Source organism: Pelodiscus sinensis, chromosome 1 (genome assembly GCF_049634645.1).
Source record: "Pelodiscus sinensis isolate JC-2024 chromosome 1, ASM4963464v1, whole genome shotgun sequence".
In the NCBI taxonomy this organism is placed as follows: domain Eukaryota; kingdom Metazoa; phylum Chordata; order Testudines; family Trionychidae; genus Pelodiscus; species Pelodiscus sinensis.
In genome coordinates this window covers 12,911,312-12,926,858 of record NC_134711.1, presented here as the reverse complement: position 1 = coordinate 12,926,858, position 15,547 = coordinate 12,911,312, and the positions used below count along the sequence as shown (strand labels likewise).

The following is a 15,547-nucleotide window of genomic DNA, read 5'->3' as shown; positions in this document are numbered from 1 at the left end:
AAGCAAGGCAAACCCCACACATGCACCCGGTGCCATCACTGTAGTAGCAAAGCAAGGAAATATGACCCTGTTGCTAAATTGCAGTATAAACTCATTCTGAGAACGTGGCTACTTTTTGGAGGGTCTCCGTCTGAATGATTTTAAGGGACAGAAATTCTCCAGGACAATGGATACTACATTGTTTATTAATAGAGAAGCATCTGTAACTAGCTACTGTCAAAAAGCAAGACCCACAATCAGTCACACCCTAATCATGATAAACTCACAGCAAACTGAGTTAAAACATGGAAATGTAACATCTTCTTCCACCAAATGTGAGCACTGAATTCACACTCCATCTAAAGTGCTGGAATATACTGGCTAGCACTTTTTTTTTTTTGGGGGGGGGGGGGGGGAGAACCACTTTTTTGGAGTGGGGATAAAATTAGGATAATTTTTAGTGTTCATAAAGGAGGATCTAGCTGAATGGCCAAGAACCAACTAAAGGTTAAGCAGGCATCATGCAAGCGTCCCACTCATTGCTCCGCCAACTGCTATCAGCCCTGACCTGCAAACCCTCCCCAATCCATTGTCTGACTCTTGAACCCCACACGTGCTCATGAGCAGAGGGGGGAAAACAATCGATCAAGATTAGCCGTTGGGAAGTTTTAAAATGCAGATGAGATCGAACTTGTTCTTTAAAGAGGGCATCAAATTGCATATTCAAACACTAGCACCATCATCAGTAATGCCCAATTTCTCTTTAATATGCAAGATGTTTTGACAATGTACTCCAAAATGTACAGCCATGTTCACACTAGTATTTATCCTGCTGCAAACACAGAGGCTGGTGCATCACTGATGACAAAAGGACAGAATGTGCTAGTGTAAACAAGGATTTTAAATTTCTTATAGAGGTTTCTGTTACAATTGAGGATAAACTGATTGTTACTGCAGCTGATTGAGGCACGAGTTATATACTTTCGTTTCCCAGCATCAACCTACCGGATGATTTTATACATGCTGGGGTTGGTGAAGAATGGCTCATCAAGTTCATTGTGACCCCATTGTCTGTAGCACAGCAAGTCTACAATCACATCCCTGCGGAAGCGGCGCTGGTATTCAACAGCCAATCGCGTTGCTCTGACAACTTCTTCAGCGTCGTCACCATTCACATGGATAATTGCACATCCAACTATTTTGCCTGAACAGAAGTTCAAAATATGGATTTATGAGGGCAAGATCTTACAAAATACTCCCTACTCTTTGCTTTCACAGGAAAATGAATATATTGGATATGCCCACTAGAACTCAGTGCATCAGAGAAAGGCCAAAAACATCTGGAGCAATCCTGCCAATGTGAGCAGAGAGAGGAGAGTCTTTTGAGATCATTACAATTGCCTCAATCCTGTGAATGTGTGCAGATGTCTTCCACAATATGGCTCCAAAATGAGCCAACACTTCTAACAGGTTTGGTGCACACAGTCCCTGGAGCCTCTCATTATGGATGGAAACTAAACCTGTCAAAGGCTGGCACAGTTTTTTGATTGCTCCAAAAGAGAAATAAAATGCAGTTTTTAACCTGAAGCAAGGTTTATCTGAAACCTATGTAGCATTTCCTTGATCAGAAGCAGTCTCTCATAATCCACTCATGGTAGGTTGCTCCCAGCAGACCTGGACAGATTTGTCATAAAGTCTTTTCAAATAAGCAGAACCCCCCGCCCCCACCACCAAAAAAAAAAAAAAAAAAAAAAAAAAATTCACATTAGAGCACCCTCCCCTATGTGTGGCAACTTGACTAGGCAGCAAATAGGCAGGTTCCCAGCTGTTAGCTTGTACTTCCTTTCACATGTTCCAGGAAAGTTGGTGTGCTACAGTTATTGCCCTGGCCCTTCTGGTGATTTTTTCCCCCTCTCCGCATAGAATCCCAGGAGTGCCACCAGTTCTCTGACTCAACTTCCTTCCATGGACACACATAGGTAATGAACCATGTCATAACCAATACACAACAAAGAAAGGAAATCTAGGGATGTGAACCACAAAACCAATGCAGGGAAAAAATGACAATTCAACTTGCTTTCCCTGTCATTTATCATGGCATTTATCATGGTATCTGCAACACCTGTTTTGTTAAAGCTATAATACAGAAAGATTTAGTGTGAAAAGCCCAAGGCATGGATATATTTTTAGTTGCAGGGGATATAATTACATCTATACACATTGGAAAGATGGAGCACATAAATCTGCTTTGATGAGCTAGATTTGTAACAAAGATGAAAGTCAGAGAAAGAAAGCCTTCATTCACCTTATTCAAATAGTGGAACCAACTTCATATTTCTATTGCTTCCTTCAACTCACAAGTGCGCCTGTCACACTACAATCACAACCAAGACTCTCATATAACAGAATCTAGGTAAATCAATGCTTAGGAGACCCACAGAGTTTATGACTGATTCATTCAATTCAATAAATTATTTTTAGTCTCATACTAAATTAAAAAAAAACATATTTTAAACACTTGACAAATATATTTAAAGTCTGAAAAACAAATAGTCTAGTAGCACTTTAAAGACTAACAAAACATTTAGACTTGGCAAAACCCAAAAAACTTCACAATACCTATACAGAATGCTACAGAATGTGTATTAAATACTATGTAATTTTTCTCTGCTATTAAACCTTTGTCTGAAGTGCTTGAGAATAATATTTTGTACTGAAATTATTAGTATGTATTCTACTTCACTTAAAAAAAAAAGCTAGTCTAATTTACCTAAGACAACAACAATTGAAAAAAAGATTTCCCTAGGATATATGAACACTAGCTGTAAAAACCCGAAGAGGAACAGGTACCAGACTTTCACACTGGAGTTTAAATTTCTTTTATGCAGGTTAAACAAACACTTGACCTTTTTAAACATACCAATATCACTACAGTATAGTGATGATCTTCCTCGGTCTGGAGGAGTGGTGTAACCTAGCTGGTTATTAACAATCAAATGGATGCTTCCACCAACTCTGAAATGTGGGAGATTAGAGAGCGTCAATGTTTCAGGAACAATCCCTTGACCAGAGAAAGCAGCATCACCATGCACCTAAGTCACAGAAGGAGACAGAAAAAGATTGGTTAGTGACATTGCTGAAAGAGATGCATCATTACACAAGATCTTTCAGAGTAATCATACAGCCTTAATACCAGCCATTCATTCCCATGCTGATTTGGGAGAGATTATATAACCTTTTAACTCCAATGTGGGTCATGGCCAGTAACTGTGTAATGTCTCATCCGTTACCTGCTTAGATCAAATCTCTTAGAACATACTTCACCATTACACAGCATTATAATTGAATATGGTGGGTGCAGCATGGTAGTAAGTTAGTAGTCTAATAGATCTTTACTAAAAGATCAGTGAACAAAAATAAGCCGGTCACCACAGGATACACTATCCTGCCATTCCTGCCCCCCCAAATTCAACACTGGACGCCAAAGTATACATAGCTTGTCTGTCTGTCTACATTACAGTAAATAAAGACAAAGAATAGAGATATAGAGAAGATTTAAAAAGGGATGAAAAACAAACCAAGTATTTACAAATAATATAAAAGGTTTTTAAAAGGGATTGAAAGCTATTGAAGATCCTAAATCAACATGTGATACGGGTAGGTTTCAAAGTTACAATTAAAACATATTTGAAGGAAGTTAAAGTTACAAACATGACAGCCCAGATGTTTGAAAAAGTTCAAGACAATGGAATCAATAACAGGTGTGCACTGAAACTAGAGATTATCTTTAGTTTCAGAACTTGAATCCAAACTTCTCCAAAGTTCTGAGTAATTCAGATTGAGGTTTGCCTCCCTCAAATAAAAATAATTCAAGTTTAAAAGCTGCTAGGCAAAACTGGGTGAAGGTCTTACCTTATTTGGGGTCCACAGGCTCAAAACTCAATTGATATTCTGTGGACACAAACCCATCCACATCACAATTGAAATGAATGAACACGTGAAGCCCTGATGTCCTAAAAGCTCTGAAGATTAAGTAGTTCTAATAAAAAAAATCAGATTTTACCGCAAGGCATCACAGAAAAGCAGGGTTATTTATTGCAAGAGCCCCCAGCATTCAGTCCTATTTCCATTCCTGACCATGACATTGTAGGCCTGACATTTAGCATTAGTTACATTTGCTTTATTTTATAGCTTTGTTTTATGTAGTTACAGGCAGTCCCCGGGTTACGTACAAGATAAGAACAAACCTACAGTCCCTAAGTTGAATCCGTATGTAAGTCGGAACTGGCGTCCAGATTCAGCCGCTGCTGAAACTGATCAGTTTCAACAGTAGCTGAATCTGGACGCCAGTTCTGACTTACATACAGATTCAACTTAAGAACCCCAGGCATCCCCAAGTCAGCTGCTGCTGAAACTGATCAGCGGCTGATTCCAGGAAGCCAGGGGCAGGGGCTTCCTGTAGTCAGCCACTGGTCATTTTCAGCAGCTGCTGACTTGGAGACACTGGGGCAGAGTAGCTGGGGTGTTGCTGGTTTGGTCCTTTGGCGCCCAGAGCGGCGCTACGGGACCAACCGGCAGCGCCCCAGCTGCTGTACCACAGGCGTCCGGAGCAAAGCCACGGAGCACGGGGGCAGCAGGACAGCCCAGACGCGCCGTGGCTATCCTGCTGCCCTCGGGCTCCGCGGCTTTGCTCTGCTCTGCTCCCCCTCCCCCTCCCCCTGGTCTGCAGACCAAGGGGAGGGGGAGCAGAGCAGAGCAGAGCAAAGCGGCGGAACATGCGGCCAGCTGACAGCCCAGACGCGTCTGGGCTGTCAGCTGGCCGCGTGCTCCGCGGCTTTGCTCTGCTCTGCTCTGCTCCGCTCCCCCTCCCCCTGGTCTGTAGACCAGGGGGAGGGGGAGCGGAGCAGAGCAGAGCAAAGCCGCGGAACACGCGGCCAGCTGACAGCCCAGACGCGTCTGGGCTGTCCGCTGCCCGCGTGTTCCGCCGCTTTGCTTCCTCTCCCTGGTCTGCTGAAGACCAGGGAGAGGAACGGCCCCGTTTGTAACTGCGGATCCGACATAAGTCGGATCTGCGTAACTCGGGGACTGACTGTATATAGATTTTGTTTCATAAAGCTGACCAGGACAGTGACAGTGACTATGAAATGCTAAGGGAGATTAAAGAAGCTATCAAAATTAAAAAAATAATAATAATGGAGAATTTCAACTATCCTCATATTGACTGGGTACACGTAACCTCAGGACAGGATGCAGAGATAAAGTTTCTTGACACCTTAAATGACTGTTTCGTGGAGCAACTGGTTCTTGAGCCCACAAGAGGAGAGGCAATTCCTGATTTAGTCCTAAGGGGAGCACAAGATCTGGTCCAAGAGATAAATGTAATACAACCGCTTGGAAGTAGTGACCAAAATGTAATAAAATTTAACATGCCTGTGGTGGAAAAAACACCTCAGCAGCTCAACACTGGCACTTAATTTCACAAAGGTGAACTACACAAAAATGAGTAACTTAGTTAAACAGAAAATAAAGGTACAATGCCAAAAGTAAAATCCCTGCAAGCTACATGCAGACTTTTCATAATAAAAGCCCATATTATTGGTTTTCTTACTGTGTTTTTTGAAGTGCAACTGTGGCTTAACAATTAAGAAGCAGTGAGAGATTAAAAAGGCATCATTCAGAGGCATAGCGAGAGTGTTATGCACGTGGGGGCAAAGGCAAAATTTGCGCTCCCCCAATCATTTGTTACTATGTATCTGTTATGTATTTCTAAGCCAGCAAAAAATAAGAACGTTAAAAAAATACTACTATTATCCACTGATACTGAGATCATTTAGTAGATCGTAGCTACAGACAAATATAAATTATAGTTTTTGTGGTTTATATTCTATTAACTAATCTTTTCCTCTTTAATTAGTTCATATCCCATTCTCATTAGGTTCATGTCTTTTACATAAAAAATGTCAAATGCTTAAAATATGTAAGTTTTATAAAACACAAGGGAAATAAATGTTATACAACCTAAATATGAATGTCATCACTATATTTCAATTAAGTATTTAAAACCCACTGTTATAAGCAAACGAGTAACTCGGTTGCTTTAACGAATAAAAGGTAAAAAGATTTTGAGCATATCAAGTTTATTGTAAGCAATCTGTAATGCTTCCTAACTGCCTAGTTACTTACCTAGTTAACCTAGTTGTTTTTCATACTACCACACAGTGATAAACTACATCATAGTTATGAAAGCAAAATTAACTTGCCTGTTAAAATAACACTCAGAGAAACTTCATGCAGTACACAGTCAACCCGTGGAACTCCTTGCCAGAGGATGTTGTGAAGACCAGGACTTTAACAGGATTCAAAAAAAACCTAGATAAATTCATGGAGATTAAGCCTATCAATACTACTTAGCCAGAATGGGTAAGAATGGTGTCCCTAGCCTCTGTTTGCCAAGGGCCTGAAAATGGACGACAGGAGAGGGATCACTTGATGATTACTTGTTTCTGTTCACTCTCTCAGAGCACCTGGCATTGGCCACTATCAAAAGACAGGAAACTTGGATAGATGGTCGACATGAAGGGATTGGATTCACTCCTGCAATACCTCAGAGTATTGAACAGAAACCTACTCCTTCCCCATGCCCAGCCAACTGGTCACTAGGCTGGCATGAGCACCAAAAGACTGGTAACTATGACATCATCTGCAGAGATGTGTGTGCGCGCGTGTTTGTGCTGATTTCTATGCTGTATTTGTAATAAACTTGATGTATTTATTGTCTTTTCCCCCAAAAAAATCCCATGAGCTTCTTATAAGCATAAGGACGTTTCCATGCACATCTAGAAATGAGCCATGGCAAAATTTCTGGCATATCTGAAAGCAGTTAATGTCTCACTCCAGCTTTTATGCTGCTCTCCAAAACCCTCCATTTGACATGGACCCATTCAACAGACCAACTTCATTCCAATAAACACATTAAAGCAACTGAAAAAGCTTGTCTGCCAATGCTCTGGTATCCTCCCACTATGGAAGACTCCTCAGAACTCAGCACATAAAGGTTATAGGACATTTGATACTTGAGAACTTAAGTCCTCTCTACACTCAGGCCTTCCCCTCCCAGTAATCAGTTAGAATGAAAGGTCATGGCTGGGTCTCTTGAAGAAAAAGTTTCATGGATCTTCAAGTCCAATTAAGATATTTTATTACAAGGAAAAAAGGTACAGCAAAACTTGTGATAAAACAATCACTCACTCACTCAAGTTACTTAATAATCTTGGTTTTCAACTAAAGACTAAACCAAGTTATACTCAATGATTTGATGCTAATATTTTAACAAGGGCCTTCCACAGAAACCTATGACTCTGAATCAGTGTTCCCTGTGAGCTTTTACAGCCACTGAGGAGAGATTCCAATGCCACCCAGCTGATTAGTAGAGTACCCAAAGCTAAGTGTTATGATTCTACTGGTGGTGCGCCCACAAATCTCAGTGTACATAAAAAATTTGTTTTGAACATAGATGGAAAAAAATCTGCATATGAATGGAAAAGATTAGAGGGAACATTGTAGAACACCCAGCATTATAGCATAGGATTTTCTGGCTGCCTTCATATTATATTTGAGGAAGAAAAGATAAATAAAATCAAATGTTGGCTGATGCTTAATTGCTTTAATTAGGATTTAAAAACAGACTGAAATCTTTTTTTTTTCCATGGTAGTCACCGAACACTTTCATAGAAGTCTTCTAATTAAAACCTCACAACAGGCAACTCCTACTTGGGAGAAGGGGAACCTTCGGCACACAGAGGCTAACAAACTGATTTTCAGAGATGCTGAGAAATCCACAGTAAAAAGCTGGGGTGCTCAGTGCTACTGAAAGTCAGACTACACATGCCTTGCTCAAGGTAAGAGGAGTCAATGGCAGCTCTAGATTAGACTTGTGCTCATACCACTTGCTCGCAATAGAGAAACATCAAGATTATTAATTATTTTATCAATGGCAACTTTTAGGTGACTTTTTTGTCGTTGTTTATTTTAAACCTTTAATATTTTTAAGTTTTAAAAAACCAGAATGTCCTGCATGTCAGATATTTCCTTCTGTTGTGTTTGACACAAAACAAAACATAAATGGACAGACGTTGCAAGACACATAGGCCATGCCGAAGCCACTTAAGTCAACATATACATAGCAAAGACTGGCATTTATATCTAAAAGTCCACAATAATGCTAACAAATTCCCACACCAGAGCAGATGTGGCCCATGTAGTCCAGTTCTCATTTCCTGTAGCTGGTCTTTCCAGGTGCTTCCTGACCTGCCTACACTACAGCTGAAGTGATGTTAGTAATAGCTAGTTTTATGGTCTTCCACTACATACAGGAATTTACCATTTAAAATAATATTTTGAGAACAATACCACAGGTTACCCCAGTAGGCTAATGGTACATCACTTGACTTATCCCACCTCTCTTATCCCATGGTCTGTATGATATTGAAATGAAATACACATCAGGAGACCATATTTACGGACTATGAAGAGCATGCATCAATGAAAGGGGGAGTCAAGGATTATGAGATGAAATACCAATAACTCTCAGGCATAAGAGATAGAGTACTGGGGCTATTTCAGGTGTTTAGCTCTCATTAGGGATGTAAAAAATTATTAACCTGGTAACTGATAACATTTCTATCAGTTACAAGGTTAATCACAGCTCCCGGGGGGGGGGGGGAATGCCAGTAGCCCCGTGAAAAGTTTAACTAGTGCCAATTAAACTCTTACCTCCCTATTTCCCATATGAACTGTTTTTACAATCTTGGGATATAGAATTCATTCTAAAAATTGTGTGAAGATGTACCATTTAGAGTACTTGGAGAACTGGATTCATTGTTAGTCTCACTGCCATTTCAGCTGTACTGCTTCCCTTTCACCATCAATAACCAGCCATAAAACAGAGAAGGAGCCTGTTGCCAATTGCCATGCCAATAATGTTGTCTCTTGCCAAAAGCAACTGAGCAAAGAGAACTATAGTTCTTGAGGCTTTCTACATTTATCACTGGGGAGAGGAAATGACATGCAAGGTGCTGTGCAACAAAATCCTGAAGTGAGGCAAGGCCAAAACTATGAACGAATAAGAGCTTTTTATACCTATTTTCTTTTTTGACTGACTGTTTTGTCTCCGATTGATAACCACTGTAATCCTATGATCACTCTCTTTTTAGTGCGTAGCCCAGCCCCTTGCTAAAACATCACACAATCATCAATATACCAAAGCTATTTGAAGTCTGACAGTAATTTCACACAGGGAAATTGACTTGTGTTAAACAGTGGTGAGTAAAAGATCAGAGAGCAACACTAGGTCAACTCAGCACACATACACAAAACTCTACAAACAGGCACTGATTGCTCTCTGAACCCCTTTGTTTTACAGAAGGGGAAAGAATTAAACATGCATAAGTTTGGGGGGGACGGGGACTTGCCTCCCTGTCCTCACAAGAAAAGGTCTCAAAAAAGCCATACAAAAAGTTTTCAACATCCTCTCTAAACTCCAGGTAAAAGTGCAATTTTTGTCAATCCAATACAGCACAGAGTGTAGCCAGTTTTCCAGAACATGAGGGGGGAAAGGGGGAAGGTTACATGATTCAATTTGAAAACCTCACACTAGAGTGATCACTGGCTAATGCTAGGGGAACAATATGCTAGCAAGTTCGCTCTCACCAAAATGTCTAACCAAATAAAATATAAGAAAGAAGTTTCCTATTTTAAACACACATGGTAAGTTGAACAAATGCAAAAAACCTGCTCTATTCTGTTGGCAACATGAATGAGGTTATCCAGTCCCAACAGAAACGTTTTTCGTTATCTTAACCTCTCTTTTCTGTTTCTTTCCAACATTCCACCAACCACCCTCTCCAGAAGCAAACAATCATTCATTTAATTCCAATTATTTCCCCACTAATGTCCTCCTGTTCATTACTCTTGGCAGGAAATGGTTCTTCCTCAGTTCCCTACTTAATTCTTAGATTTCTAGAAATTAGAAGTGAGTTCTCCATTCTGTTGAGGAGTCCTAAACTGAGAAAAAAAAAATCTAAGTTTAGAGGTTTTTTTCATAATTTTGATGCAGTTCTGAAGAGAACCCCGTGGACAATACAGTGACACCCCACTCTCCTCACCATAGCCACATACTTCAATGGCTAATACACTTGACAATGTCTGTTCATTTTTCCTCTAATGACTTGTTTCAGACGCTGAAAGACTGCAAGCACTAATCACCCTGACTAGGAACAATGGGTTAGCCTTAATAGCTTAAAGTCCAAAATGGCCATTAGGGAAAACACGTGTACAGCTTTCAAAGCAGCATTCTTACTAGCAGAAAGAGTACTAGAAAAACCTCCAGAAAGAGATCATTGGCTTGGAAAGCTTAAAAGCAAAATTCTTAAAAACAACGCCAAGTACACTATCTCCCTTTTTCTAAATAGTGAATAAACCTAACTCTTCTCCTTTTCTCGAATTGACAAACTTTACACCAAGTATAATTTTTCATACTCCCATTTAGGAAAATGTGTTACTGAATTTGGTAAGTACCTGCAAGCAGATGACTTTGTCTCCAGGTTGTGCAGTGCTGTCTGGCGAGTAATCTCCCTCAAGAAGAGACTGTTGCCTTCCACGTGTTTTGCCAACAGCCACAGGATTAATTGCTTCAAGATGTGATGGATTAGGCAACATAGTGACATGCAGAGGGCGGTGCGAACCAAAGTCCAGATCTACAGAGGATGTCAGATGGGACAGAACATCCCCAATCGCTGGTGAATTCTCAGGAAACTCACTTAAGCCACGCATTTTACGGAACATCAGCTGCAGAGAAATAAGATTTGTTACACAATGCATTGGAAGCATGGTTTGTATTTATGCCACACATTTTGGAGATGGCTTTGTTTTAAGTTGCACACTGGGTCAATGAAATCTTGTAATCCTTTGTACACTACCACTTAAGCCCTTTTGTTGCAATTATCTAACCATTTTTATGGAAGGAACTTCAGAGCCCATTGCAGGAAGAAATAAATATGCGCTCACATCGGTCAATTTATCACTTTGTACTCAAGCGTCAGCAATGAGATATTTTCTTGTCAAACTAATTACCTGTACACAAATATCTGCGTAAACAGCAAACCACTGCTAGTGAGACAATCTGTCCCTTACCTCAGGTGGAAACTGAAGCAGCCCAGTGAGGAGATTAAGCCTTCCTCGATGAGGCATTCCAAGAATGATATCTGTCACGCCACTGTACACACACATCTTTAACAACTCGTGGAAAAAACCCATCATGCTCTCTGCTCCTTCACCACTGTACCGTTTCACTGTGGAGAACTTGGTGGCCAAGAAGCGGTCAAACTCCTGATAGGAAACAGAATATAACTACAGTAATTCCTCATTTAACACTATAGATATGTTTCAGAAAATGATCATGTTAAGTGAAAACATGTTATGCAGAGTCAATTTTCCCATTGAAAATAATGGAAAAGGTGGGGGTTGCGTTTCAAGTGGTGGTGTCTGTTGGGACCGGGACACAAGGTTGGGGGAGAAAGGGGACTGGGTTACAGCAGGGAGGGGAGGTGTTTGGCTCTCAGAAACGGGAGGGGAGGGAAGGGGTATTGGGTTGGGAGTATGCCCCTGTGATGGGTCTGTTGGGACCCGCACTGTGTCCGGCGACAGGGTGGTGGGGTGCGTGTGTGCATCACCAGGGAAAGGTGTGGCGAGCGGTGAATCCTCTGCCACTTTGCAGGTAGGCGGGGGAAGCCCCATGCAGACATTGGCAACGGAATGGCTGAGGAAATCGTGTTTTCCAGGGATGGTTGTGTAATTCAAAAAACATTCCCTAAAAAAAATCGTGCTATTGCGAAAATGTGTTAAGTGGGCACGTGTTAAATGAGGAATTACTGTTCAAGGCATTTAACACAATATTTTACTTCCTATTAAAGCATCAGTTACACAATCTTACGCAGAGAATAAATGTAAAAAACTCTAGCTCACCTCAGCAAGACCATCCTACAAGCACCATATCCAATCTAGTACCAAAAGCTACATCTAAGATCAAATAAGTGATCAGCAAGAACATGACACAATGTGGAGGGAGGCAGAGTCAATTTATTCAGTCTGTAAATGGTGTTACTAATTACTTATTTCACAAGGTATTCAGGAAGCCTAGTTGATCAGAATTCATAAACCCCTTAAAGATTTTCAGATCCAATGTGCAATATATTTTTGATTATTATTAAAGGCCCTTAATCTTACTGTTGAGATGCAAGGAGAGAGAAGACACTCAATACTACATCTAGTTTTTCCCCTCACTAGTTTTGTGCAAAGTTGTGGGAGAAACCTTAAAGTGTTAAAAATCCCTGCAGTGTTTACCACATTATGGAAATAGTTGGTTGAAGTAATGATGGGCAACCTGTGGCTCAAGGGGCACATGCAACCCATCAGGATTCTAGTGTGCCCACGAGACATTTTGTTAACCACTGCCCAGGTGCAGAACTAACAGATTCTGCTGGTTTCCACTTGCAACGTTTTTTCCCCTATCAATCAATCAGTGTTGTTAAAACGACACGACCGTAAAGCAAGGGCATGTGAAATGAGGTGGGTGCTAGTTGCACACAACATTGACTGAGAGCCATGTGCTCCCTCTGTATCCAATCAAAGCGTTCAATCAGCACATCCCACAAATTCTCAGTACCCAAGCACTATCAGGGTAGTTTTGTTAATTCTGGGAAACCATCTTGGTTACGACAATCTTGTGGCCCACTGAGATGAAAGAGGACCACTCAGGCGGCCCACTCACTCATCTAGTTTGCCCATTCCGGGATGAGCATCCTCCAAAACACTCAGCCCATGCACCATATAAGGGCCATAGGAAAGGTCTTTCACTGTGACTTATAGAAAGCACTGGGAATGAAGCCCAAGCTCCAGTGCCAAACAGCTACTTCACCAGAGCAACATGCTCCTATGTCCCTATTAACCTACTCTGCTCTCAGAATAAAGAGTTTCCCTCCTGAATGTTCCTTGTTGAGAGGGACTGTGACTAGAAACTCATGGTGAGGGGGAACAGTGCAGATAGAAAGGGTGCTTGAAATCTCCTTGAGAACAATACCTCATTGTTTCCCAAGAAACAAAGGTTTATACAAGGTCATCAGACCACCAGCCTGAGAGCATTTCTTTTTACAAGCTGCCTGAACCTCAACTGAATCATTGGAAGAAGAAATGCAGCATGTTCCTGTGAAATTATTTGATTCCAAACATGCTACATCGAGGTCTCCCTTTTTGCTGAAGCTGCCCTTTTGATCTAGAATTTAGACACATTTTCCTTGTTAAATTATTTCCTAAAAAACAACAGAGTAAAGCACTGCACTTTTCATTTAAAAATTATTGCTGCACTTAATGTGAACAACTCTCTCAAACAACAATTATTTTGTTTCTATACCATATCATTTCAAACTCAGATCTTGCCCATTTCAAACCCACCCACATTTAAACTATAAGGTAATCAGGTACAGGTTGAACCTCTTGTAAATTGGGACTCTCTGGTCTAGCAACATCTCTTTGGCAGGACCATAGATGTTCCAGGACCAGCGTGTCCCTGTGCATCAGCAACTGGCCTAGAGCTGGGCTGCCTGGTGTAGCAGGCAAGAGAAGGCTGGACCAACAGGGCAGCGGGGCTGGAAGGGTTGGTAGCAGGGAGGGCCAGATATAAGCTCCCGGATCTAGCAAAATCTCTCATCTGGGACTGGTTAGGTCCTGAGGGTGCCAGACCAGGGAGGTACCTCTAGTGTGTTCTGGGAGGCATTGATTTGTTTTTATATCTTTTCCCTCTGCAATGGTAGTGTGTTATCAATGCTGAGGAGTACTGCTGATACTACAGTGCTGTTAATGCAGCTAGGGTTGCTATTCCTAGAGCTCTGGTGTCAGCTGCAGTAGCAAAGAATGCAGCAAATTGACACAGCACACCTTAATGTTACATAAAGCCCACAGGCTTGGTTCAGTGGCAAGGGAGCTCAAGTTTATCATCAACAATGCATAGCTCCTATGGAATATTAGGGGCATACGTACATTAAACAACACACATGCCTGCAACAAGATACCCGTTCTATCAACACACCAGGATGCTGTTCCCTAGAACAGTATAAAGAGCCCTTGCTATAAATTCTTTTTTTATACACTAAAGGAAACTAGCTATTTATTACACTCCAGAGATTGTTAAATACTAGCCCCTTGTATCTACTAGTTTGATAGTAGGATGCTTTATTCAATCTATTATCCTGTCATCATAGTTCCCTGTAAGGTGCGTGCCTGCGTGACCACGCATAAAAAATTCTCTGCCCAACCTCTTTTGCCGAGGCAGGCAGCAACACTTGCTTTGCTGCTGGAAGGTGAGTAGTGCAGCAGATTCCTGCCATGTGGCCCAGCTGCGGGGCCTAAGGATGTTAAATTTAGATTAATCAATTAATCAAATAGTCAATGTAATTTGCGTTGACTATTCAATTAGTCAATAAGGGTGCTTCTACCTTTGAAATAGAGCAAGAGTCGTCTGGGTTCTTGCTACATTTCAAAGGCAGAAGCAGCCCCACGCTCCCTGCTTTTGAAATGTACAAGAGCCCCAGGATAACTCTTGTATATTTTAAAAGCAAAGCACTGCTGGGAGCGCAGGTCCAGCGGAGGATTGAGAGTCCCCACCTCACCCCAGGCGCCCCACAGCACTTCTGGTTTGAAATGTAGCAAGAACAGAGGTGGAAGCACCTCGAGTTCCTGGCTGCGCCCTTGCCCCTTCTCCCTTCAGGGATGGTGGTGGAGGGAACCAGATTTTAAGCCAGCTCCCCCCAGCACTGGATCCTGCCCCCCTCCTTGTTGCCTCTCTGACATAGGCAGCAAGGGATGGGAGGAAGCAACTACTAGTTGCTCACATCTCTACTGGGGCCGCATGGCAGGTGACTGCCTCATGTGTTCTGGCTGGAGCTGCACAGTGATGCTGTCCCAGCCTCACCACAGCCCCAGTTCCAACTCGGCCAGCAGCCACGTGGCCCAGCTGGTGGGGCCTTGTGGTGGGCAGTTGTCCTGGTGTGCTGCAGCAGGAGGTGAGGCGCAGTGAGGTTGTCTCTGCTGGGGATCAGCTATTATGAAAAGTATTGGTAGAAATCCCACAAAAAGAGCTATATTATAATCCCTCCTATTCCATGACAAGTAAGTAATACTTTCCTTGTGAACATTTTTAACATGTAAAAGTTTTCTAATGCTTTCTATATTCCACCTCATTTTAAAAGTTTCCAAATATTCAGCAAAAATCCGCAGACTCCAAAATACCCATTGAAATGGGGATTATGGTTCAGAAGACAGATTTAAGACCAAAATAAACACATCACTTTTAAAGAAGATCTCTCCGCCACAATATCTAATCTCCGCCACAATATCTAATCCTCAAAAACAAATGTTAGTTCTCAAGTTTCTCTTTAAGAAAATGTCACGCTTAAAATATTATTTTTAACTTTTTGCATTGGTCTACTTTTCTATTTCCTAATTGTCTGATAAAGCT

The 15,547-nt window shown here is 41.5% G+C and overlaps 1 protein-coding gene across 1 annotated transcript in view; it reads right to left on the bottom strand.

Moving 5' to 3' along the window:
- DHTKD1 (dehydrogenase E1 and transketolase domain containing 1) overlaps positions 1 to 15,547 on the bottom strand; it is a 52,281-nt gene that overhangs the window by 21,455 nt on the left and 15,279 nt on the right. The window contains exons 4-7 of the mRNA XM_006117157.4: positions 11,170 to 11,364; positions 10,555 to 10,824; positions 2,900 to 3,071; positions 985 to 1,183 (exon numbers count right to left, since the gene is read on the bottom strand). Coding sequence (XP_006117219.2) covers positions 985 to 1,183; positions 2,900 to 3,071; positions 10,555 to 10,824; positions 11,170 to 11,364 — 836 coding nt within the window. The remainder of the gene's footprint in view (positions 1 to 984; positions 1,184 to 2,899; positions 3,072 to 10,554; positions 10,825 to 11,169; positions 11,365 to 15,547) is intronic.